General features: G+C 46.7%; 1 protein-coding gene across 1 annotated transcript; it reads right to left on the bottom strand.

The window, feature by feature from the left end:
- Positions 1-820: 820 nt before the first annotated feature.
- LOC144479233 (CMRF35-like molecule 8) lies at positions 821-23,371 on the bottom strand. Its single transcript, XM_078197901.1, has 6 exons — positions 23,293-23,371; positions 15,794-16,123; positions 10,904-11,039; positions 7,676-7,782; positions 6,132-6,163; positions 821-2,201 (listed from the first exon to the last, which is right to left on the bottom strand). The coding sequence occupies exons 1-6, from the start codon at positions 23,330-23,332 to the stop codon at positions 2,049-2,051; spliced, it is 798 nt and encodes a 265-aa protein (XP_078054027.1). The 5' UTR covers positions 23,333-23,371; the 3' UTR covers positions 821-2,048.
- Between the last annotated feature and the right edge of the window lie 2,353 nt (positions 23,372-25,724).

Below are 25,724 nucleotides of genomic sequence, written 5' to 3'. Positions count from 1 at the left end.
TTTGTGTATATTTGTGTGTGACTGTGTATATTAGTGTGTGCATGTGTGTGTGTATATTTGTGTGTGTGTGACTGTATATTAAGGTGAGTGTGTGTGTGTATATTTGTGTGTGTGACTGTGTATATTAGTTGTGTGTGTGTGTGTGTATTTGTGCGTGTGTGTCTGTTTGTTTGTGTGTATTTGTGTATCTGTGTATACTAGTATGTGTCTGTCTGTTTTACTACTTAAGTGTAAGCTGTCTCGAAGGATAAGTAATTGACAATCAATCACTATATTTCTATACTTCAAAACTACTACATTGCATGTAAAATGCTTCAGGACATTCTGAGGCCGTGAAAGGTTCTGTATAAATACAAGTTTTTAAAATTCTATTTAGAACAATACTCCATGGATATATCAGATATATAAATTCACTGAGAAATGGAGTGAGTTGATCATCCGGTTTCCTCCCACAGTGCAAAGATGTGCAGGTTAGGTTGATTGGCCACGCTAAATTGACCCTTAGTGTCAGGGGGACTAACTAGGGTAAATGCATGGGCTTGTAGGAATAGGGCCTGGGTGGGATTGTGTTCGGTGCAGACTTGATGGGCTGAATGGCCTCCTGTAGGGATTCTATGGAGTCAATGGTCTAACATTGCAGAAGAGTCAATATTAAAGTAGGCTTATGTTATTGGAATGCTCCCATATGATATGCATGAAATTAGACAGATATCTGTGTATCAGTGCTGTGTGTCTTAAGTAACTAGTTTCAAATTTACACTGAATATTTTTGATTTATTTGCGTTCACAAACTCTGTATACATCATTATGCATCTTACACACATATTTATACCTATCAATGAAACAAGACTGGTATCTAACCATTTCCAACAATCAATGTTACACTCTATAGTATAATCAGACACTGTGTCTCATGTACATTTCCTGCTCTTCGTGTCTTTCTCCTTGTTGGCCACTGCACTTCTTGTGCCACACTTAGAATGGACGTAAAGTGTTGTTAGAACAGACAGGGAAACTGCAGCAACAAAAGAAAACAGTCTCAGGGGAGATTTTGAGCCCGCACTCTCCGCCTGCAAGATGGCAGCGCACACTCAAAATCCGGAAAGCGCGATTCGCAGCAGTGAGTTTCCGAGTTCTGATCTTACCGGCCCCTCGCCAGCGGAGTAGCGTGAAACATGTCATGGGACCACGGAAAGCTCATTTAAGTACATTAGCATGTCATTAGCGAGCACTCTCTCTGGGACATCCACCCTGCCCCCCACAGCGGATACTCAGCGGATGTCAGTGTGATGTCACACCGGCACCATTTACAACAGGCTCACCCGGACGTGGGGGTGTAAAGGTGAATACACTGCGGGGGGGAGAGGGACATGGCCAGGCAGTACCCCTTGGCAGTGCCTCTTGTCACAGATTGTCATTGCCAGGTTGGCACCATGCCCACACCAACCTGGCAGTGCCAACTTGTGCCAAGGGACAGGCCCCAGTGGGAGTTTTATGGGGGGTGGTGAAGGGGGGGGGGTGTTCATTCAGATTTGGTTGTGGGGCAGGAGCAGATTGAGGAGCAGGGTATGCTGGTGATGGCTGTTAGTGGGGGTAGGGAGGGATGCCGACCCTGACTATGGTGTTGATGCGGCCAATGATCTGGGGGTAGAGAAGGGGTTGATGATGGGGGGGGGAGGGTGAAAAAAGTGCTGACTCCATGTGGGGGCAGGGAAGGGAGCCGTTAAAATCTCTGTGGTGGGCTGGTGGGGGTGGGGGGTTTATTCCTGTTATGATTGGGGTGCCCGATAAAGATAGCACCCCAATCTCAGTGCAGCCAGGTTTTGCTGGCGTGCTGAGGTCCCGCTCCCCTGCATGACGGCGTGAAACACACCCCCTTGATTCATTTTAGGCAGAATGTTCTAAGATCTGGAGGTAAAACCGGGGTGATTCTCTGGAGAAAAAGGCATGAGTTTTCCCGCCGGCATCAACACTCTGCCATTTTTTGGTACGAAAAATGTCTAGAAAAACCACAAACATGGTTCCTTTGTTGGTTCATTTCATTATGATCAGACAAGAATTGCAGAATATTCCACAGTTTCCGAAAAGTCTTGGTTTCTGGCTGTTCTTTGAGCTGTAAGATCCTGAAGATTAAGGTAAGTATTTTCCAAGTCAGGTCTGGGTACCACGGTCACAGCGGAATACGTCACCTCTTGATTTTCCTGAGGAAATTGAGACAAGGGAAAACTGTCACCACAGTTATGCACAATGTTAACCAAACTCATAGCGGGTATTTGATGGAGGCAAAGGGTGTTTCTCCCATCTGCTGCTGACCCAGCAAGAATCCTCTTTGCTGCTGTATGAAGTGTCAGTCAGGCACTTAACTGGACGGTGAAGAGCCTTCCCTGGGATCAAGGACCCCAGGGGCGGAAGTGCCATCTGCCGAGAGCTACCAGCCAATCAGATGCTGGCAGCTCTATTGAATGGCTATGCACTGGGGAAGTGGTGGCTGTTATTGGTAAGACCTACACCTGTGGCCAAGTATAATAGCTGGACCCCAGCACATGGATGACTGATGGCAGGAGTAGGTCGGGGGTCATGGGGGGAGGGGCATCAAGGATAGGTGGGTAACTCTCAGCTGGCCCCTCCATCAGGCACTGAGTGCCTTTAAATAAGGACAACAACCACCGCGCCCCCCCTTCCCAAGCCCACACGCAGCCCTGCACAGTTTTGCTTGTCACATTCCCCGCATGGCAATCACCCCACTAGGCGCTGGGTGGCAGGATATGACTACTAGAAGAGCCTCAATCAGCAGTGGGACAGCCTCCATGATCTGCGTGGGGAGTCACTAATCAACCTCCCCATTGGTCTCATTGAATACAAGTTCCCTGGGGAATAATAATTAACCAACCAGGTGGAGCTCGAATACCAAGCCTTGCATAAAGCAAGACCTTGAGAGGATCCATTAACCTTTTAGTCCCAGTTGTGTTCACCGCAGGCTTGCGGTAATTTTTAATTTTCATTTTGTGCAATAAAAGCACGGCTCCTTCACAGCCGACTCCTGGGGTTATTATAGACAGGAAGAATGCTCCCAAGCTTTCCAGCCTCAGACTCAATCAAGGGGGAGGGGGAGATGGAGGGGGAAGTGAAGTGGGGAAGGCAATGGGGACCCCAGCCTCCCCCGTGATTCCCTCCATCATCATGGTTGCCATGGGAAAGGACATTAAATTCTGCTCACACATTTTATCACAACTAATAAATATTAGGGCTGCAAATGTTCTGTTGTTGTCCATTGTTCTTCTGATCTGTTGTTCTTTTTTACGTTGAGGAACTTGAATCAAGGATCAAGGTTAAGCATGGGGTTTGGACGACACGAATGAAGAAGTTTTGCTATTGTTGTAAAGGGTGAATCTGGAGTGCTGTGCGCATTTTTCACCTCCACATTTAGGAAAGGATATACTTGCATTGGAGGCAGGACAGCAGTGGTTCACTACATTGGCCCCTGGAATGAGGGGGATGTCCAATGATAAGGGGCTGAGTAAGTTGTGCCTCTAGATGAGAGGCCAGTCCATTGAAAACTACAACATTGGGAAGGGGCTTGATAGGGTGGGCACTCAAGAGATTGTTTCTGCTGGTTGGGGAATCTAAAACACAGGGGCACAATCTCAGGATGAAAGGCCGATCATTTAGCACTGAGAAGAGAAACTTTTTCACTCAAATGGTTTTGAATCTTTGGGATTCTCCATCCCAGAGAGTCGTGGATGCTCCATCACTAATCAAATTTAAGGCTGTGAATGGCAAATTTTTGGTCTCTCAGGGAATTAAGGGATTTGGGAAGAGTCAGGGAAAGGGATTTGAAGTCCGAGATCTGCCATGATTTTTTGGAATTGTTCTGAATTAAGTAAGAAAGTAAGGGAAAAAGGAAGTTGCATAGAATCATAGAATCACAACGGTGCAGAAGGAGACTATTCAGCCCATCGAGCACACACTGACAACAATCCCACCCAGGCCCTATCCCAGTAACCCCGTGTATTTACCCCTCCAAACCCCCTGACACTAAGGGGCTATTTAGCATGGCCAATCAACCTAACCCGCACATCTTGGGATTGTGTGGAAGGAAACCGGAGCACCTGGAGACACGGGGAGAATGTATAAACTCCGCACAGACAGTGACCCGAGGTTGGAATTGAACGCGGGTCCCTGGCGCTGCGAGGCAGCAGTGCTAACCACTGTGCCACCATGCCGTCCACAATGTTGTGTCTTTTACAACACCAGGTTAAAGTCCAACAGCTTTATTTGGTAGCACGAGCTTTCGGAGCGCTGCCCCTTCATCAGGCACTCACCTGATGAAGGGGCAGTGCTCCGAAAGCTCGTGCTACCAAATAAACCTGTTGGACTTTAACCTGGTGTTGTGAGACTACTTACTGTGCCCACCCCAGTCTAACGCCGACAACTCCATATTGTGTCTTTTAGGAATCCCAACCGTTTTACAGTCACTAAGATTCTCGCACCTTCCAATCAATTGAACAATAAAGAAATTAAAGGTTATGTTAAGTGGGCGGGTAAGTGGAGCTGAAAAGATCAGCCATGATCTTATTGAATGGCTGAGCAGGCTCAAGGGTTTACTCCTGCTCCTAGTTCTTATGTTCTAATCCTTTTGCCCTGACCTTGGGTCCCCCTGACTCATTTGCCCCCGCATGTCTTACCTCCCTGGACTTCGGCTGCTCTAATCAACCAATGATAGTTTCCACCTCTCACACCCACTACTCATGCCATTTGGTTCTCATTGCTCTCTCTCATTCCCAACACTGGCTCCCTGATGATTCCGGACATTTACAACCAATCCTGGGTCTGGGTCAGCGACCATCCTGCAGTTGCCCCAAAACTTGGATCGACTGGGCACTATCACAAGCTTCAATCCAGGAGACTCCTTGGCATTTCAGAGAACTGTGCCAAGCACTAAGGTTACTGCCCTTTGCGTGATTTCTCGGTTCGCTTCAGGTGAATTTGTGTCAGTCAGTTTTGACATAATGCGAATACAGGTCGGCTCTGAATGAGGATTCCAAAGGAGTTGTCACCTTGACAGGGGACCAGAGACCGAACCATAGTCCAAGGAGATAGGGAGAGAGAGCAGGTCTGTTAAAAGTGGCATCAACTGGAGAACATCATCTACATGGCACAGGTCAGGAGTGTGAAGGAATGGTCTCCACTTGCCTGGGTGAATACAGCTCCAACAACACTCAAGAAGTTAACATCACCCAGGACAAAGCAGTCCGCTTGACTGGAACCCATGCACCAACTTAAACATTCACTCCCTTTACCACTGATGCACAGTGTAGCGTGTGTACCATCTACAAGATTCACTGCAGCATCTCACCAAGGCTCCTTAGACAGCACCAACCTTCAGTCCCTAGAAATACAAGAGCAGCAGATACATGGGAATACCACCACCACCAGCAGGCTCCCCTCCAAGACACACATCATCCTAACTTGGAGGTATATCACTGTCCTTCCATTGTCATTGGGTCAAAGTCCTAGAACTCCTCCCCAACAGTACTGTGGGTGTAACTACGCCACACTGACTGCAGCCATTCAAGAAGGCACCTCACCCCCCAGCACCTTCTCAAGGGAAATGAGGATGGGCAATAAAAGCTGGACTAGCCAGTGAGACCCTCACCCCATGAAGGAATAAAGAAAGCTATCAGTGAGTTATTCAAATTCCTTTCACTTACTCGAGGGTGTCTGAGTGTTCCCAGTAACACTATTAGTTACCAGTCAATTCCAGTGAGTAATTTCTAGTTAATGGTGGAACTAAAGCTCCTCCCACCCAGTTCCCCCTCTGTGAATTTCACCCTTCTTCTCAATTTCTACCCTTCCCTGTCCTATGTTTCCTCTCTCTGCTTGCCCGTGAGTAACTTGCTGGCTCTCCGATCTGCTTATACATCAGCACCTGGTTCAAACTCACAGGTGACCAAACCTTTATAAAGTAAATTCATTCACGTTTGCATTTGTCACATGATTGGACATCATGTGACCAGAGTCACGTGACCCGAGTGTCATGTGCTCAGAATGTCATGTCAGGATCTATCCAATCAGAACTGTCAATTGTCTCTTTGGGTCTACCATGTGACCCTGACGCGGCCTCATCTCACCTTGCAGGTTGCAGGGCTCTCCGCACCAATGCCTGTAAAGTAAAATTATAATTTTAATTACCATTAATAATTGTAAATTATAATTATAATGTTCCAGACACTCACCACACAGAGGGTGGTGAGTGTCTGGAAAAAGCTGCCAGAGGTAGCAGTAGAGGCGGGTACAATTTTGTCCTTTAAAAAGCGTTTAGACAGTTACATGGGTAAGATGGGTATAGAAGGATATGGGCCAAATGTGGGCAATTGGGACTAGCTTAGGGGTTTAAAAAAAAGGGCGGCATGGACGAGTTGGGCCGAAGGGTTTGTTTCCACGCTGTAAACCTCTATGGCTCTATGATAATCAAAATATCGGTTTATAATCAGAACTTTACTGAGTTCAAACATGCAAAGGTTCCTGGTGGGTTTTATCTACTTATTGGACGGCACGGTGGCACAGTGGGTTAGCACTGCTGCCTCATAGCCCCAGGGTCCTGGGTTCAATTCTTGCCCTTGGGTGACTGTCTGCGTGGAGTTTGCACATTCTCTCCGTGTCTGCGTGGGTTTCCTCCGGGTGCTCCAATTTCCTCCCACAGTCCAAAGATGTGCAGGTTAGGTGGATTGACCATGATAAATTGTCCCTTGGTGTCTCAAGACATGTAGGTTGGATGGATTAGCCATGGTAAATGTGTGGGGTTATGGGAATAGGGTGAGGGAGAGAGACAGGGCATGGTGCTCTCTCAGAGTCAGTGCAGACTCAATGAAGCGAATGGCCTCCTGGAGGGATTCTATGAAATTTAACTGATATGTGATAGATGTTCTATGGATAACTACATGAAGAAGTTTAACAACACCAGGTTAAAGTCCAACAGGTTTATTTGGTAGCAAAAGCCACACAAGCTTTCGGAGCTCTAAGCCCCTTCTTCAGGTGAGTGGGAATTCTGTTCACAAACAGAGCTTATAAAGACACAGACTCAATTTACATGAAAATTGAGGTGTAATTCATGTAAATTGAGTCTGTGTCTTTATAAGCTCTGTTTGTGAACAGAATTCCCACTCACCTGAAGAAGGGGCTTAGAGCTTCGAAAGCTTGTGTGGCTTTTGCTACCAAATAAACCTGTTGGACTTTAACCTGGTGTTGTTAAACTTCTTACTGTGTTCCTCCCCCAGTCCAACGCCGGCATCTCCACATCATAACTACATGAAGCCAGTTTATTGTATGTTCTATGGAGATCTTTTTCTTCTGAAGGATAGATTTTGGATTTAGGTTCCTTATCACATGATCAGCATGTCCTGTTGGATTACAGAATCCATTGATTTAGCGATAATGCCACTGGGCCATCGCCTCTCCCTCTTTGTAGTGTGTGGGATCTTGCTGTGCGCAAATTAGATGCAGTTCTGACGTCATGACAGTAACTGCACTTCAAAATATTTAATTGGCTGTTAAGTGATTCAGGGGCATCCAGAGTTCCCGGAAAGCGCTGAATAAATAAATGCAAATTAATTTCCACAGTTACATTAAAAATGTTTGCTGATAATTTTTACATTTTGACTTGAACAGAACGCACCGTTTTTCTTCTGCTGCTTTAGTTTCACATAAAGAATAAGAGCGGTGCTGAGCAGTAGGATAATTAGCACCATAACTATTGGTAGGGTCACATGCCAGGCTTCCACACTGTAAAATACAATTGTGATATATGGGGCATGAGACAGACAGATCTGATATCATTAGACAACATTCCTCCTAAGTTCATTCTTCATAAGTTCATAAGATATAGGAGCAGAATTAGGCCATTCGGCCCATCGAGTCCATTCCACCATTCGATCATGGCTGATATGCTCCTCATCCCCAATTTCCTGCCTTTCCCCTATAACCTTTCAACCCATCACCAATTAAAAACCTGTCTAACTCCTCCTTAAATTTACTCACTGTCCCAGCATCCACTGCACTTTGGGGTAGCGAGTTCCACAGATTCTGTTCCAACCTGATCTCGTATAAATGAGAAATACAGTGTTGCTGTACTAGTCCAGACCAGCATTCCTGCTCTATTCCAGCCTGATAGAGTTTGGAAGGAATCATACAATACTTACAGCACAGAAGGGGCCATTCGGCCCATCAAGCCTGCACCGACGACAATCCTATATAGGCCCTATCTCCTGACCCCACGTATTTACCCTTCTAGTCCCTGTGATGCAAAGGGACAATTTAGCATGGCCAATCCACCTAACCTGCACATCTTTGGACTGTGGGTGGAAACCGGAGCACCCGGAGGAAACCCACGCAGACACGGGGATAACTGCAGATTCTGCACAGACAGTCATCCGTGGCTGGAATTGAACCTGGGTCCCTGATGCTGTGAGGCAGCAGTGCTAACCACTGTGCCACCGTGCTCATCACTGTGCTACCGTGCCGCTATACTGTCTGATGCCATTAAGAGAGCTCTATGCCCATGGAACTATACAGTGCAAAGATTGAATATTTAATGTGTTCCTACTAAATTCCTTTTCCTGCAACAGTAGCAAGGGTTGTTCAAAAGCTGACATCTGGGATGCAAATAATTGGATGTCGCAATGGCCACTCTGTGGTGAACCATCGTTGGTTACCACTGTGGGGTTGTTCTAATGTTGTTGTTGGGTTAGGGTGTTCACACTGTGGGGTTGTTCTAATGTTGTTGTTGGGCTAGGGTGTTTACACTGTGGGGTTGTTCTAATGTTGTTGTTGGGTTAGGGTGTTCACACTGTGGGGTTGTTATAATGTTGTTGTTGGGCTAGGGTGTTTACACTGTGGGATTAATACACCTGTGGTTGTTGCTGTTGTGGCACATCCCAGTCGGGCCCCGCCTCCTGGGAGAGGTATAAGACCCTCTGCTCGGGCGGGACCCCTCCAGTCTGGAGTGGTGTACTCGTGTTCAAATAGTTCCATTGTTAGACAATAAAAGCCTTCAGTTACCGAAGCCTTGTGTCTTGTGCTCGATTGACGTGCATCACACTCTTCCTGTCTATTGGGACATAGGAACACACACACGCACGCAGAATGCTGTTACACTTGCCTGCACACAATGACAATGCAGAATGGAGAGAGTTGGGCAATTCTGCCATCGACCACTACAGACAGCGACTGGGATTGATTATACACAGACTAACACTTATTTTCCATTTCCTGAACTTGTCCCCATTCACTTCTGAGGAAGATTAAATGCTGAAAATGAGGGTATACTGAAGCCTACTTTTGGTGTGCTTTGCAATAGTTCTTCCTGGCAGATTAACCCATGGAGATCCTACAGAGGATAAATATAGGACATCACAACATGGCACCGTGCAAAGGGAAGGTGGAAAAATATAATTCAATTAGTTTTATTTAGTTGATCATCTTAAGAAAAAGATGGGTTATCAGCAATTCATGTTCATCTGTTTAACAACACCAGGTTAAAGTCCAACAGGTTTATTTGGTAGCAAATACCATTAGCTTTCGGAGCGCTGCTCCTTCGTCAGATGGAGTGGAAATGTGCTCTCAAACCCCCACAGAGTTTCACTGGCTGTCTTGTCTGGAGACAATACACATCTTTTTAGCCTGTCTTGATGCTCTCTCCACTCACATTGTTTTGTTTCTTAAAGACTTGATTAGTTGTAAGTATTCGCATTCCAACCATTACTCATGTAAATTGAGTTTGTGTCTTTATATGCTCTGTTTGTGAACAGAATTCCCACTCACCTGAAGAAGGGGCTTGCAGCTCCGAAAGCTTGTGTGGCTTTTGCTACCAAATAAACCTGTTGGACTTTAACCTGGTGTTGTTAAACTTCTTACTGTGTTTACCCCAGTCCAACGCCGGCATCTCCACATCATCTCTCTCAAACAGTGCACAGAGACACAAAATCAAGTTACAGAATACTGATTAGAATGCGAATCTCTACAGGGATCTCTAGGGATTCGCATTCTAATCAGTATTCTGTAACCTGATTTTGTGTCTCTGTGCCCTGTTTGAGAGCACATTTCCACTCCATCTGACGAAGGAGCAGCGCTCTGAAAGCTAATGGTATTTGCTACCAAATAAACCTGTTGGACTTTAACCTGGTGTTGTTAAAACTCTTACTGTGTTCACCCCAGTCCAACGCCGGCATCTCCACATCATCTGTTTCATGTCAGAGCTAAAAAAGGATCTATTTTAAGTTTCGCCTAAGGGCAGTGAATTTATATATTATGCGTGCCTCTTCATTTCAGCATTTTAAAAAGGTCTTGGTGAGATATTTGCAAAATGGTTACATACTTATGGTAAAGATGCACAATATTGATTTTGATTTTAGCGGGGAATCGGGGGAAAACCTTCCTCTGATTGAAGTCACGTTCAGCAGTAAGGAATATGGCTGTTTTTTTTGAACTCAGTCAACTGAGTCCCAGGACATTGCTGCAGGAGTTCCTTAGGTCCTAAGCCCAACTATCTGCTTCATCAATGAACTATCCTCCAACGTAAGGTCAGAAATGATGATCCTATGCATGTACTGCCTAGGCAGCAGAGGCTGTGGGTCTAAACTCAGTGCCAATAGTTGACTAGTAATCCCAGGATATAGCCGCGGAGATATGGATTCAACTCCCATCACAGCAGCTGGTGGAACTTGAATTCGATTAATAAATCTGGAAAATGAAGCTGGAGCTCATCTCAATAATGACAACTAATATTGATTGAAGCGTGAAGCACTAGTTTGCAGCCAGTTGAATAGGAGTTCTCCTTAAGAATGTTCTGTGGACCATCACAGATAGTATGTACACATATACTGACTTCAGTTTTTGCAGAACTTACCTGTGGGGTAAGTGGATGGGTGAAATGGTGAGAGTTGTGATAACAGAAGCCTTGGTATTTCCTGTTGTGTTGACAGAAGCCTTGGTATTTCCTGTTGCGCTGGTGGTCGGGCTTATTGTTGAACTTTGTGGTTGGCCTAAAAGAGAGGAACTTGTTGAACATTTTATTATTAAAAGTACTTTGTGTATATGGTGGATTGGGAGGCAGGAAGACTTGGGCAATGGTAGTGGGAGGTGACAAGAGGGTCACCCAATGTATTCCTGATGCCACATGCCATTGTCAGTGGCAGCAACCTCAGTAACACAGCCATCTACCTCCAGTTTAGGGGAGGCGATGGCCCAATGGGATTATCGCGAGACTATTAATCCAGAAAGTCAGCTAATATTCTGGGGAGCCAGGTTTGAATCCCGCCACGGCAGAAGGCAGAATTTGAATTCAATAAAAAAAATCTGGAATTATAATCTAATGATGACCATGAACCTTTAGAGGATGAGAAGGGGAATGTAATAACTGGAAATGAGAAGAGGAAATGGCTGAGGCATTGAATGGATATTTTGTGTCGGTCTTCACAGTGGAAGACACAAATATTGATGACAGGAAGGCTATGGCAGGTGAGAACCTAGAAATCATCATTATCACGAAAGAGTTGGTGTTGAGCAAGTTAATAGGGCTAAAGTTAGACAAGTCTCCTGGTCCTGATGGAATGCATCCCAGGGTACTGAAAGAGATGGCGGGAGAAATAGCAAATGCACTAGTGGTAATTTACCAAAATTCGCTGGACTCTGGGGTAGTTCCCGCAGATTGGAAAACAGCAAATGTGATGCCACTGTTTAAAAAGGGAGGTAGACAAAAGGCGGGTAACTATAGGCCGGTTAGCTTAACTTCTGTAGTAGGGAAAATGCTTGAATCTATCATCAAAGAAGAAATATTAAGACATCTGGATATAAATTGTCTCATTGGTAAGACGCAGCATGGGTTCATGAAGGGAAGGTCATGTTTGACTAATTTGATGGAATTCTTTGAGAACATTACATGTGCAGTGGACAATGGGGAACCTGTGGATGTGGTATATCTGGATTTCCAGGAGGCATTTGACAAGGTGCCGCACCAAAGACTGCTACATAAGATAAAGGTGCACAGTGTTACGGGTAATGTATTAGCATAGATAGAAGATTGGTTAACTAACAGAAAGCAAAGATTGGGGGTAAATGGGTGTTTTTCTGGTTGGCAATCAGTGACTAGTGGCGTGCCTCAGGGATCAGTGTTGGGACTGCAATTGTTTACGATTTACATAGATGATTTGGAGTTGGGGACCAAGTGTAGTGTGTCAAAATTCGCAGATAACACTAAGATAGGTGGCAGAGCAAAGTGTGCAGAGGATGCTGAAAGTCTGCAAAGGGATATAGATAATCTAAGTGAGTGGGCTAGTGTCTGGCAGATGGAGTACAATGTTGGTAAATGTGAGGTCATCTATCTTGGTAGGAATAACAGCAAAATGGACTATTATTTGAATGGTAAAAAATTGCAGCTTGCTGCTGTACAGAGGGACCTGGATGTCCTTATGTAGAAATCTCAAGGAATTGGTTTGCAGGTGCAGCAGGTAATTAAAAAGGCAAATGGAATTTTGTCCTTCATTGCTAGAGGGATGGAGTTTAAAAACAGCGAGGTCATGTTGCAGCTGTATAAGGCGCTGGTGAGGCCACGCTGGAGTACTGTGTACAGTTTTGGTCTCCTTACTTGAGAAAGGATATACTGGCACTGGAGGGGGTGCAGAGGAGATTCACTAGGTTGATTCCAGAGTTGAGAGGGTTGGCTTATGAGGAGAGACTGAGTAGCTTGGGGCTATACTCATTGGAATTCAGAAGAATGAGGAGAAAACTTATAGCAATATATAAGATTATGAAGGGAATAGATAAGATAGAAGCGGGGAAGTTGTTTCCACTGGTGGGTGAAACTAGAACTCGGGGACATAGCCTCAAAATAAGGGGAAGCAGTTTTAGGACTGAGTTGAGGAGGAACTTCTTCAGTGTTGGGACCGCAATTGTTTACGATTTACATCGATGATTTGGAGTTGGGGACCAAGTGTAGTGTGTCAAAATTCACAGATAATACTAAGGTGGGTGGCAGAGCAAAGTGTGAATCTGTGGAATTCCCTGCCCAGTGAAGCATTGAATGTTTTTAAGGCAAGATGGATAAATTTTTGAACAGTAAAGGAATTAAGGGTTATGGTGAGTGAGCGGGTAAGGGATCTGAGTCCACGAAAAGATCAGCCATGATCTGATTGAATGGCAGGGCAGACTCGAGGGGCCAGATGGCCTACTCCTGCTCCTAGTTCTTATGTTCTTATGAAACCATTGTCAATTATTGGAAGAACCAATCTGGTTCACTAATGTCCTTAGGAAATCTGCTCTCTTTACCTGGTCTGGCCTGTAATAAGTCTTCGGAGGCAGAAGACCCTTCACCAAAATCAGAGCCACAGCAATATGGTTGACTCTCAACTGCCCTCAGGCAACTAGGGATGGGCAATAAATGCTGGCCAGACAGTGACGCCCATGTAGAACAAATGGATAAAAAAAAGGTGGCAGGTTTTTCAAATTCTTTTTCGGTATGTGGGTGTCAGGGGAAAGGTCAGTTTTCTGTTGTCCATTCCTAATTGCCCTTGAACTGAATGGCTTGCTGGGCCACTCCAGAGAGCAGTTAGGAGTCAACCACATTGCTGTGGTTTTGGAGTAATATGTAAGGGTGGCAATGAACCAGAAGTTCACCAGGATGCTGCCTGGGATGGAATATCTAAGTTATGATGAGAGGTTGGATAGGCTTGGGTTGTTTTCCTTGGAGAAGAGAAGACTGAGAGGGTGACCTGATCGAGGCGTACAAAATTATGAGGGACGTGGACAGAGTGGATAGGGAGAAGCTGTTCCCCTCAGTTGAAGGGTCAGTCACGAGGGGACCAAGTTCAAGGTGAGGGACAGGAGGTTTAGGTGGGATGTGAGAAAAAAACCACCAGAGGGTGGTGATAGTCTGGAATGTGCTTCCTGGGAGGATGGTAGAGGTGGGTTGCCTCACATCTTTTAAAATGTACCTGGATTTTGCACATTCAGGGCTATGGGCCCAATGCTGGCAGATGGGATTAGGTGGGAAGTCAGGTGTTTCTCACGTGTCGATACAGAATCGATGGGCCAAAGGGTCTCTTCTGCACTGTCTGATTCTATGAACCAGATGGGATTTTGCACCATTTGATGAGAGTTGTCATGGTCACCATTATTGAGACTAGATTTATATTCCAGATTTATTAATTGAGTTTAAATTGTATCAGCTGCTGTGGTTTGATTTGAACCCATAGTTCCAGGGCAATATTCTGGGCCACTGGATTGCCAGCTCAGCGAGATTCTAACCCTTTTGTATAGAACAATTTAATTGATTTAAATGAACTGATGGACAAAGTAAAAGTGTCAGTCCCTTAAAGGGGTAAAGTAAAGTAAAGTAAAGTGCTAACCACTGTGTCACCGCAGTGCCTTAAACGAAAACAAAACACAAATGTAACTTAAAACATCAAACTGAAATGTAATTAAAGGGTCAATGAGGCACCCCAGTCCCCATGGTGCCCAACGGGCATGGAAGGTCTTGATGGTGCCCCTGATCACTGCATGCTCACTCTCCAGGGACACCCAGCCGTGAATGTAGCCGCAGTTAAGCGGCAGTCAGGTCGGATGACCCCCTTTGTTGCTTGCTGCCTGGACCTGTTGTGGGCAAGTTTGGCCAGGCCCAGGAGCAGGTTCATGAGGAGGTCCTCCTCCTTCCCTGCCCCTCCCCGCACCGGGTGCCTGTCGATCAGGAGCGTGGGGCTGAAGTGCAAACAAAACTGTAACAGAAGATATTTTAAATAACTAAAAAGGAAATGCAGTCTAACGCATCCTATATATGCATGGTCCTCAAGGCCACACAAAGGACAAGCATCTTGGGAATCCATGAACCGATGCAATCTAAGGTTGTGTGGGTCTGCGACATGCGGCACCCTCCACCTCAGGTCCCCAATGATAAGGGAGGACTGCTCCATAGAGAGACCTCCACTGGGAACCTCCAATGTGATTGCAACTCTTTTGTATAAACCAATTAAACCAAATCAAACGAACTGAGGGAGAAAGTCAAAAGGGCAGCACCTTAGAGCGATCCTAAATCCAACAAAAACAAAGCACAAATGAAACTTAAAACATCAAATTAAAATGTGATTAAAGGGGTCAATCAGGCACCCCAGTCCCTGCGGTGCCCAACCAGCACGGAAGGCCTCGAAGTGTCTGTGGACACTGCATGCTCCTGTCCAGGGACAACCAGCCACAAATGTAACCGTAGTAGAGGGGCAGACAGCCAGGTCGGACGACCCCCTTTGTTTGCCTGCTCCAGTGAGATTCCAACTGTGCCACGGCCTCTCTGCAATTAAACCAATTAATTGTCCACTGCTGCAATCAGCAATTTTCTGGCATTGGAAGCAGCTGCTAACACATGTTGAGACTTCCGGATAAACCCTGGCTGCTGTCCCAGTTGTTTCACTGGAAGGGGAGGCCTCCTCTGTGGCTGCAGATGGCCCGTGGAGATGCCCACCAATCAGTAATGATCCCCTCCGTGCTAGGGTGTTCCTGATGGAGTGTGCATGCCCCGGGTTACTGAGGCCTGCCCACCAGGCCCCAGCTCGGTTTAAAAAAATATGTTTTCTTTGATGGGGCCTCAGCATGGAGTCCCTTCACCTTCCCCCTGTAGCCTCAGCAGTGGCCATGGGAATTGGTGACACTGCCAAGGTTAAGCTGGCCCGCTGATTGGACAGGTGGGATTTCTGATTTCAAAATGTTTAAATTGAGGCAGAATAAATTAAATAGAAATACGTTTGCATCTTACCTTGAGAAACTTTCAAATCAATAGAAATCCGTTGATTATATTCAAATGTTGGTGTTTCTATCACACAGGTATATTGCCCTTCATCACTCTTCATTAGGTTATCCATGGTTATTGAAAATATCCCTTGTGTTTTGTTATCAGTCAGTGATATTCTTCCTTCTTCCGGCTTTTTAGTAGAAACCACAACAGGACATTTAACCAGGTAGTAATAATTACCTTTGCACCATTGTTTAACATGGTCCTTGTATTTCAGATCATACTGACATTTCACAGTGACTGATCCTCCTAATTGGCCACTAACCTCCTTGGGTCCAGTTAATTGACATGAACCTATGGGGATGTTAATGAGGAAAGGTTATTAACAGCTCGATCTGAATCAACTAAATAACAACCAAGTAAAAAGTCCCATTTCATTGTTGTAACAATCTCCTTTGCAATGATGGATCAAATTACATTGTTAAGATCAAATTCCTTGTGCTGCTTCATTTCACCAACATGCCTTCAAAGCACTGCACAGACACAGGCCAGAATTTTATGTTGCTCACTACGGATACCACTGAGCCTGCGCACGCCAGTGGGAGAGAGACTGCAGCCTGAGTGAGATTTCAGCCAGAGTGAGGGTATCGGGAATTTGGAGCTGAGTGGGAATTCGGCACAGAGGGGAAAGAGGCACTTGTCTTTGGGTGGAGCCAAGATATGGACCTGCGAGGGAGACTCGAGGGCAAGAGAAAGGTAAAAAGAAATCGAACCGTGTCGTCACAGCCGGCAGGTAAGTGGTGGGCCTGACTTCAGGAGTGGACAGAGTGGGAGCGAGCCGGAGAATAACCTGAGACGGTAAGGGAATCTGATTCTGAGTGTTTCAGCTGGGGGGAACTGAAAAGTAACTTCAGAGTAAGGCTGTGATTTGATTAGCTAATCGGGAATCTGCTAAATTTGAATCTGTGTTAAATTGCCGGTTATAAGTTGCATTCAGATTGAGATAATAAGCAGAGATATGAAAACAGTTAAAACATTTTAAAAAACACAAATTCAAAACTAATTAAATAAAATACGGATGGAGGGTCAGGTGATGTGTTGTTCCTGCATGATGTGGGAGCTGGTTCCCAGTGACCACATCCATAGGAAATGTTGGTTGCTGGAGGAACTCCGACTCAGCGTTGATGAGCTGGATTCTGAGCTTCGGATGCTGCAACACATCAGGAAGGGGGAGAGTTACCTGGATGCCGTGTTTCAGGAGGCAGTCACACCCCTTAGACAAACTCACTTGAATTCAGCCAGCGGTCAGGGACAGAAGAGCGTGGCTGTGAGTGAGGGAGGTAGAGGGATCCAGGAGGGCGGGTTGCAGGAGCCTCAGCCCTTGTACTTATCCAACAGGTTCCAGATTCTTGCTCCCTGTGTGGATGGGAACGGGGGCTGCAGGGAGGGTGAGCCAACTGAGCGGAACACTTTGGTGCAGGGAGCCATTCAAGTTGGGGGGAGAGAAATTAAATGTAGTTGCAATTGGGGATATTATAGTTCAGGGCATTGACACTGTTCTCTGTGACCAGGATCAAGAGTCCCGAAGGTTGTGTTGCCTCCCTGATGCTTGGGTTTGGGATATCTCATCTGGGCTGCGGAGGAACTTGGAGTGGGGAGGGTAAAGATCCAATTGTTGTGGTCCGCGTGGGCACAAATGACAGAGACAAAACAAGGGCAGAGGTTCTGCTAAGGGAGTATAAACAGCTCGGAGCTAAATTAAAAAGCAGAACCAAAAAGGTACTAATCTCTGGATTACTACCTGAGCAATGACCAAATTGACGCAGGGTCCAATTAGCAGGTAAATGCATGGCTTAAAGATTGGTGTGGGAGAAATGGGTTTGAGTTAATGGGACATTGGCACCAGTATTGGGGAAGAAGGGACCTGTTTCGATGGGACAGTCTTCATCTGAATCATGCAGGGACCAGAGTCCGAGTGAACCACATAACTCGGGCTGTAAATAGGGCTTTAAACTGAATGGTGGGGGGAGGGTTCACTTGTCGAGGAAATTAGAAAACCCAAATTAAAGGAGGAGGTAAGAGTGCAGGTTAGCGATGTGGCGGATGGTTACCAGACAATAAAAGTGAGGGACGGAACGAGTGAAAGTCTTTATGCACCAAGGAATTATAAAAGAGCAGGGAAGTTTACCAGTAGAACAAATTTAAAAGCTTTGTATCTAAACGCACAAAGCACTCGGAACAAAATTAATGAGTTAATGGTGGAAATAGAAGCAGACGGGTATGATTTGGTGGCGATTACTGAGACATGGTTACAAGGAGAGCAGGTCTGGGAATTGAATATCCAAGGGTACTCAGCATTTCGGAAAGATAGACTGAAAGGAAAAGGAGGTGGAGTAGCTTTTCTGGTGAAGAAAGGGATCAGTGCTGGATGAGAAAGGACCGGAGATCAAGATGTGGAATAGCAAAGGGAAGAAGTACGTGGTAGGAGTAATCTATAGGTCCCAAGCAGTAGTTCCTCAGTGGAGCACAGTATAAACCAGGAAGTACTGGGGGCTTGGAAGAATGGTACGGCACTAATCATGGGTGACTTTAATCTGCACATTGTGTTTGAATGTGCTGACCAGACACTCCTTGCATAGTCTTTCCATGGCTATTTATTTTTCACAGGTCTGCAGCTCCCTGAAGCAACTCCACACCGGCCATCCCCCTGAGGGAGCGCATTGGAAGCACCAGCCTGCATCGTCCCCGTTATCAGCTCCTGCCTTCTTCCTGCCTTACTAACCTTATTGAGTTTTTTGAGAAAGTGACCAAGGAGGTGGATGGGGGCAAGGCAGTGGACGTGGTATATATGGATTTTAGTAAGGCGTTTGATAAGGTTCACCATGGTAGGCTTCTGCAGAAAATGCAGATGTATGGGATTGGGGGTGATCTAGGAAATTGGATCAGGAATTGGCTAGCGGATAGGAAACAGAGGGTGGTGGTTGATAGTAAATATTCATCATGGAGTGCGGTTACAAGTGGTGTACCTCAGGGATCTGTTTTGGGGCCACTGCTGTTTGTAATATTTATTAATGATCTGGATGAGGGTATAGTTGGGTGGATTAGCAAATTTGCTGATGACACCAAAGTCGGTGGTGTGGTAGACAGTGAGGAAGGGTGTCGTAGTTTGCAGGAAGACTTAGACAGGTTGCAAAGTTGGGCCGAGAGGTGGCGGATGGAGTTTAATGCGGAGAAGTGTGAGGTAATTCACTTTGGTAGGAATAACAGATGTGTTGAGTATAGGGCTAACGGGAGGACTTTGAATAGTGTGGAGGAGCAGAGGGATCTAGGTGTATGTGTGCATAGATCCCTGAAAGTTGGGAATCAAGTAGATAAGGTTGTTAAGAAGGCATATGGTGTCTTGGCGTTTATTGGTAGGGGGATTGAATTTAGGAGTCATAGCGTTATGTTGCAACTGTACACAACTCTGGTGCGGCCGCACTTGGAGTACTGTGTGCAGTTCTGGTCCCCACATTACAGGAAGGATGTGGAGGCTTTGGAGAGGGTGCAGAGGAGGTTTACCAGGATGTTGCCTGGTATGGAGGGGAGATCCTATGAGGAGAGGCTGAGGGATTTGGGATTGTTTTCGCTGGAAAGGCGGCGGCTAAGAGGGGATCTTATTGAAACATATAAGATGATTAGAGGTTTAGATAGGGTGGATAGTGATAGCCTTTTTCCTCTGATGGAGAAATCCAGGACGAGGGGGCATGGCTTTAAATTGAGGGGGGGTAGTTATAGAACCGATGTCAGGGGTAGGTTCTTTACCCAGAGGGTGGTGAGGGATTGGAATGCCCTGCCAGCATCAGTAGTAAATGCGCCTAGTTTGGGGGCGTTTAAGAGATCCGTTGATAGGTTCATGGACGAAAAGAAATTGGTTTAGGTTGGAGGGTCACAGTTTTTTTTTTTAACTGGTCGGTGCAACATCGTGGGCCGAAGGGCCTGTTCTGCGCTGTAATGTTCTATGTTCTATGTTCTATGTTCTATGCCCTCCCCGTCAGGGCTGTGGCATTTTCACGTGCGTGTTTCACACTGGCTGACTCTTAATTGGCCAACCAATGTGAAATGGCGTTGACTGCAGCTGAGAACATGTCTTACGCCCACCTCCAGCCCCAGCGAGTCCGATTGGCGAAAAATTGAGGCCACAGTTTTTGTCCCCAATTTCCCCAACAGGCAGCCCTCTGATTATCTGCTGTGAGCTTCTTGTGGGACCAGATTCCACCAAATCAGAAGATTCCTTATTTACAGACTTTGTCGCAATGGGAAATATGAAAAGAAACTTGAGAAGAAAAAATGAATCCCTTCATTCTTTCTCAGTCTGCCCATTTCTGAGCCCATGGACAATTACAGGCGGAGGGAGTGGCCTGGTCGGTATAAAACTGTGGGCCTGCACACCTCTAGACGATGTGGGCTTGCTCAGCGAGGGAAACCAATGTCCAGCCTCTGTTCTGCACCAATGGCTCTCAGGATAATTTCAATCTCATTAGGTATTCTCTGTCCCAATAACCACTCCTTGTAAAATACGATCCTGGTGCTCACAGAGGTCACTAAAGGGTTAATCTCTCTCTGTGGTTTAGTTTTTGTTTGCGTTTCGCAATTAACGAATGGTTTAAGTGAAGAAGTAAGTTAGGTTCCTGCCAGTCTTACAATAGTGAGGCTTAGGGGTGATCTTATAGAGGTCTATAAAATAATGAGGGCATAGGTCAGCTAGATAGTCAACATCTTTTCCCAAAGGTCGGGGAGTCCAAAATTAGAAGGCATAGGTTTAAGGTGAAAGGGGAGAGATACAAAAGGGCCCAGAGGTGCAAATGTTTCACACAGACGGTGGTGAGTGTCTGGAACAAGCTGCCAGAGGTAGTAATAGAGGCGGGTACAATTTTGTCTTTTAAAAAACATTTAGATAGGATATGGGCCAAACTTGGGCAATTGGGATTAGCTTAGTTGTTAAAAAAAAGGCCAAGTTGGGCCGAAGGGCCTGTTTCCGTGCTGTAAAGCTTTACGACTTGATGACAGGGTGAATGTGAGTTGGAAGTTTCCTCTTGTCAGAGAATCTAGAAGGAGGGAGTCACTGTTTCAAACTGAGGCGTGACATTTAAGGCAGAGATGAGGAGAAATTATTTGTGGGTCACTGAAAGTGAACATGGCGATGGAGAAAACAATTAAGAAGACAAATGGTATTTTGGCTTTAGTGACAAGAGGATTTGAGTTTTGCAGCAATGATGTCTCAACGCGAAGCTTTGGTGAGGCTGAATCTGGGGGATTTGGTGCAAAAGAGGAAATGCTAGAAAACCTCAGCCGGTGTGGCAGCATCTGTCAGGAGAGAAAAGAGCTGACGTTTCGAGTCCAGACGACCCTTTGTCAAAGCTAAAAGGCAGAGAAAGTGGGAGATATTTATAGTGCAGGGTGAGGGAATGAAAGATGAGTCATAGCCACAGAAACCAGGGGAAAGGCTGCTAATGGCTGTCCACAGAGAGAATAAAGGATGTGAATGGCCAAACGGCAGAGAAGCCAAAATGAAGATGTGAGGGCGGGGCGGGGTGGTGGTGGGGCGGGGGGGGGGGGGGGGGGGCGGTGGCTGTGGGGGTGGGGTGAGGGGGGAGGAAAATGGATGGGACAGAGGTAAGATTTAGAAAAGGAGAAGCAAAGGGGGAGAAAAGGGAAGGGAAGAGGGATAAAGTAGGGGGAGATAGAATGGGGGGGGGGGAAGAAAAATGAAGAAAGACAATAAAGAAATAAAAGGTGGAGAACAGTAAAAAATTAAATAAAATAGAATGAAAAGAAAGGAATCGAGGTGGGGTAGAGCTAATCATCTGAAGTTGTTGAATTTGATGTTGAGACCGGAAGGCTGTAATGTGGGGAGCTGGAAGATGAGATGCTGTTCCTCCAGTTTGCGTTGAGCTTCACTGGAACATCGCAGCAGGCCAAGGACAGACATGTGGGCATGGGAGCAGCATCGAGAGGTTCATAACAAAGTCAATGGGAAAAGTTGTCAGAGAGGTTGCAGGGTGACGTGAACAGCTCGAGGAGAAGAATTGTTGGCTTTGAGCTGGTATTATCATAATCACCGAGTCCTACAGTGCAGAAGGAGGCCACTCGGCCCATCGAGTCTGCACCAACCACAATCCCACCCAAGCCCTATCCCCATAACCCCATGCATTTCCCCTAGCTAGACCCCCTGACACTAAGGGGCAATTTAGCATGGCCAATCCATTTAACCTGCACATCTTTGGAGAGTGGGAGGAAGCTGGAGCCCCCGGAGAAAACCCACGCAGACATGGGGAGAATGTGCAAACTCCACACAGGCAGTGACCCAAGCCGGGAATCGAACCCGTGTCTCTGGCGCTGTGAGGCAGCAGAGTTAACCGCTGCGCCACAGTGCCGCCCTGTTGAGAAATGTGTTCAAATAATTACGAGTAAAGACATACTACAATTGCTTAACAAAAAAGATCATTTTGAGCTTCAGAAACTGGGTAAAAAAAGTACACAAAGAAACAATGAAAGTGCTCAGTCTATTCAGACACAATTCATTTTTGCGGAAATGAAATAACTGATTGTGAGTTTTGTTCTCCAAATGTATTTTTGTTCTAAAGAATAATATTTGACAGTTTGCCTTTTAAGGCACAAATGTGTTCCAGGTTCTCGATTCTTCTGCAATCTGCACCATGTGAATCTCCTTGAGAGTTTTCCCTCAGGTCGAGGTGCGACACAACAGGGCTTGTGTGAGACAAATGGAAAGAAAAACCCAGTTAGTTCCTTGTCGTTGATGAGGAGCTGGTGTTTCGGGGAGGACAGAGCTGTGACGAGGCAGATAGAGACAGAATGCAGAGGCAAAGCACAGAAAGAGGCAAAGACTGATTGTCATAGAATGTCACAGAAGCCCCACAGTGCAGAAGGTGGCTATTCTGCCCATCGAGTCTGCACTGACCATGATCCCACCCAGGAACTATTCCTGCAAACCCACATATTTACCCTGCTCGTCCCCCTGACCTTAAGGGGTCAATTGAGCATGGCCAATCAGCGTAACCCACACATCTCTGGAATGTTGGAGGAAACTGGAGCACCCGGAGGAAAACCATGCAGACATGGGGAGAATGTGCAAACTCCACACAGATATCGACCCGAGGCCAGGAATCAACTTGGGTCCCGCCGCGCTGAGGCAGCAGTGCTAACCACCGTGCCACCCAATAAATTAACTGAATTTTACATTCCACCAGCCGTGACAGTGGGATTTGAACCCAAGCCCCCAGAGCATTAGCCTGATTACTAGCCCAAAACGTTACCCCTACGCCACCATCTTCTGAAGATACCGGAGCAGCAGACAGCTTTCACAACAACAGCCACAATCTGCAAAACCGTAAGTGCTTCATCTTTAGCTCACACCAACTGGTGCCTGGGTCAGTCGCTGTTTCTGGTCTTCATCATCTCAGATTGCCAAAAATACTTTCTATGAATATTAAAAATCAATGAAAAACATTTAATAGACTTACTTGATACAGACATTAGAATCAAGAGAGCGATTAACTCCATTGTTCTGAGTGTTTCTGGCGGGTGAATTCTCTCTGTCCAGATATTGTACTTCAGCCGTGCTATCTTTCAACCGGGTAGTTTCCTCAGTTGTGTATGTCATTTCCTTCTTTATATTTCTGTCACATCGGCCAGTTCCTCTTGAACAATGTAGATGTGGTTAGAGGCCAACTGCAGAATCTGCATCCACGCTCCTCAACTCCACTTGGGTTGTTTTCCAGTCCCGCCGTGCTGGGCCCTGCCCCCCGGGGATGTGGAGGGCCAGGAGAAAGTCCGTGGACGTTCAGCAGGACTGGACCAACCCGGTGTTCCCGTGCAATCCAATTTTATTCTCTCCTTACACATTAACACTTCTACAGGCTTATTCACACATTGACCAAAACTTCTATTTTCATCAATCACCATGACAACGGAAACATGGAAACTAAGGAGGTATTTTTTCCTTAGCAACAAAATAACTGTCTAATCAAAATTGTCCCCGAATCACTGTCCATCGCCACCTCATCTCCCAGAAGAAACCCCTTGTGGTCTGTGAAGATTGTTTAGAAGCTGAGATCGAAATTTTGATGATATTGAGAGAAGGAAGACAAAGGGGGCAATTTTACCCTTTTGATTCTAAGTGCTGAATCTGAGCGTAATTCAGATCCGACTTGTAAACCCTGTTCTCAGGCGCCCCCGTACGCACTTAGCCTGAAAAAAAAAAGTCGCGAGTCCGAATCGCGCTGTGGGCGGGGCTTATCCCGCCCGAAACGCTGCTGCTCCGATTGGATCCTTCAGCTGCGCATGCGCAGTAAAATAAATTGAAAAGTGCCACATTGCGCCCGGGCCTCCCCCCGGCCCCCACAGACATGGCCCCACCCCCATAACATTATAGACCCACTTATCCCCCCACCGCCACCCCCCCCCGCCACCCAGACCGATCGCAGCCCCCTCCCCCCTTCCCCTCCACTGATCTCAGGCAGACTGACAGCGGACACCCTCTTCTCCCTCACTGAACTCAGGCTGAGAGATCCATCCTCCCCCCTCCACCCTACATATCTCAGGCAGAGTGAGCACCCTCTCCCCCACCCTGGACCCTGCCACACTAGGCCCCCATCTCCTCCGGACTCCGATGGCTGTGTGGCACCTCCCTCTCTCTCCCCTGTCCCCACGCATTGAGGCACTGATCCATCACCCACCCCCCCCTCCCCAGCAGCACACCTGCAAGTGCTCACTTGCCTTCCCCTCAATGCTAACAAGCAAACTGCGTGGAACTTGCCGGAATGCTCTGCCGAACTGCCTGCAGCTGATCTGCCCTAATGAGGGGCAGCTCCATAAAAAACTCAAGGATGGACAGGCAGGCAGGCAGTGCAGGGAGAAAATGAGCTTCCCGATTATCTGAGGGTGACCTGGGAGGCTGCTGGATGCAGCAGAGGTGAGGCAGAACACCCTCGTCCCCGCAGGAGGACGCAGACTCAGGGGGGCTGTTGGAAATGCGGCCTGGGAGGAAGTCGCCGCCTCAGTCAGTGCCAGGGCACTGGCCCCCCCGAACCACGAAATAGTGCCAGAAGAAACTCAATGACCTCATCCGTGCAGCAAGGGTGAGTGCTGAACCCCATTTTGCATGTTCCCTCATATCTCCCCCAGATCCTCCCATTCCCAACACCCTGCACGCTTCCAGCTCCTGATCCCCATACACCTCCTTCCTTCCTCCCCAATGAGCCCCGCTGTGTTGGCCCTCTAAGGGCTGGAGTCATGCTATCATTTCTTTCATGGCTCCTTCTGTCTCCACAGAAGAAGACCGACCATAACACCCGTGAGAGGGCGCAGAGAGGGGCTGGTGAGCCAGACCTCCGGGTCTTCACCCACTTTGAGGAGCAGGCACTGGAGCTCTCCAGAGAAGGGGAGCTGTGGGCTGCCAGCGACTGCATGGTCGGGCTGCTGTCCAGACGTGAGCATCTGTCATTCCTCCACTCACTTTGAGGCAGCTTCTCAGGGGCATGAGTTTCGGCTGCGAGGGGCAAGGTTTAAAGGAGATGTACGGGGTTTATTTGCACAGAGAGAGTAGTGGGTGCCTGGAACTCACTGCTGAAGAAGGTGGTGGATGCAGATACGATAGTGGCCTTTAAGGGGCATCTCTACAGCTCCGTGAATGGGATGGGAATAGAGGGATCATAGAAATCATAGAAATCATAGAAACCCTACAGTACAGAAAGAGGCCATTCGGCCCATCGAGTCTGCACCGACCACAATCCCACCCAGGCCCTACTCTCATATCCCTACATATTTATCCACTAATCCCTCTAACCTACGCATCTCAGGACACTAAGGGCAATGTTTAGCATGGCCAATCAACCTAACCCGCACATCTTTGGACTGTGGGAGGAAACCGGAGCACCCGGAGGAAACCCACGCA

The sequence above is a fragment of the Mustelus asterias genome, chromosome 25 (genome assembly GCF_964213995.1).
Source record: "Mustelus asterias chromosome 25, sMusAst1.hap1.1, whole genome shotgun sequence".
NCBI lineage: Eukaryota > Metazoa > Chordata > Chondrichthyes > Carcharhiniformes > Triakidae > Mustelus > Mustelus asterias.
The sequence above is the reverse complement of the archived record's forward strand: the minus strand, read 5'-3'. Positions and strand labels throughout refer to the sequence as shown.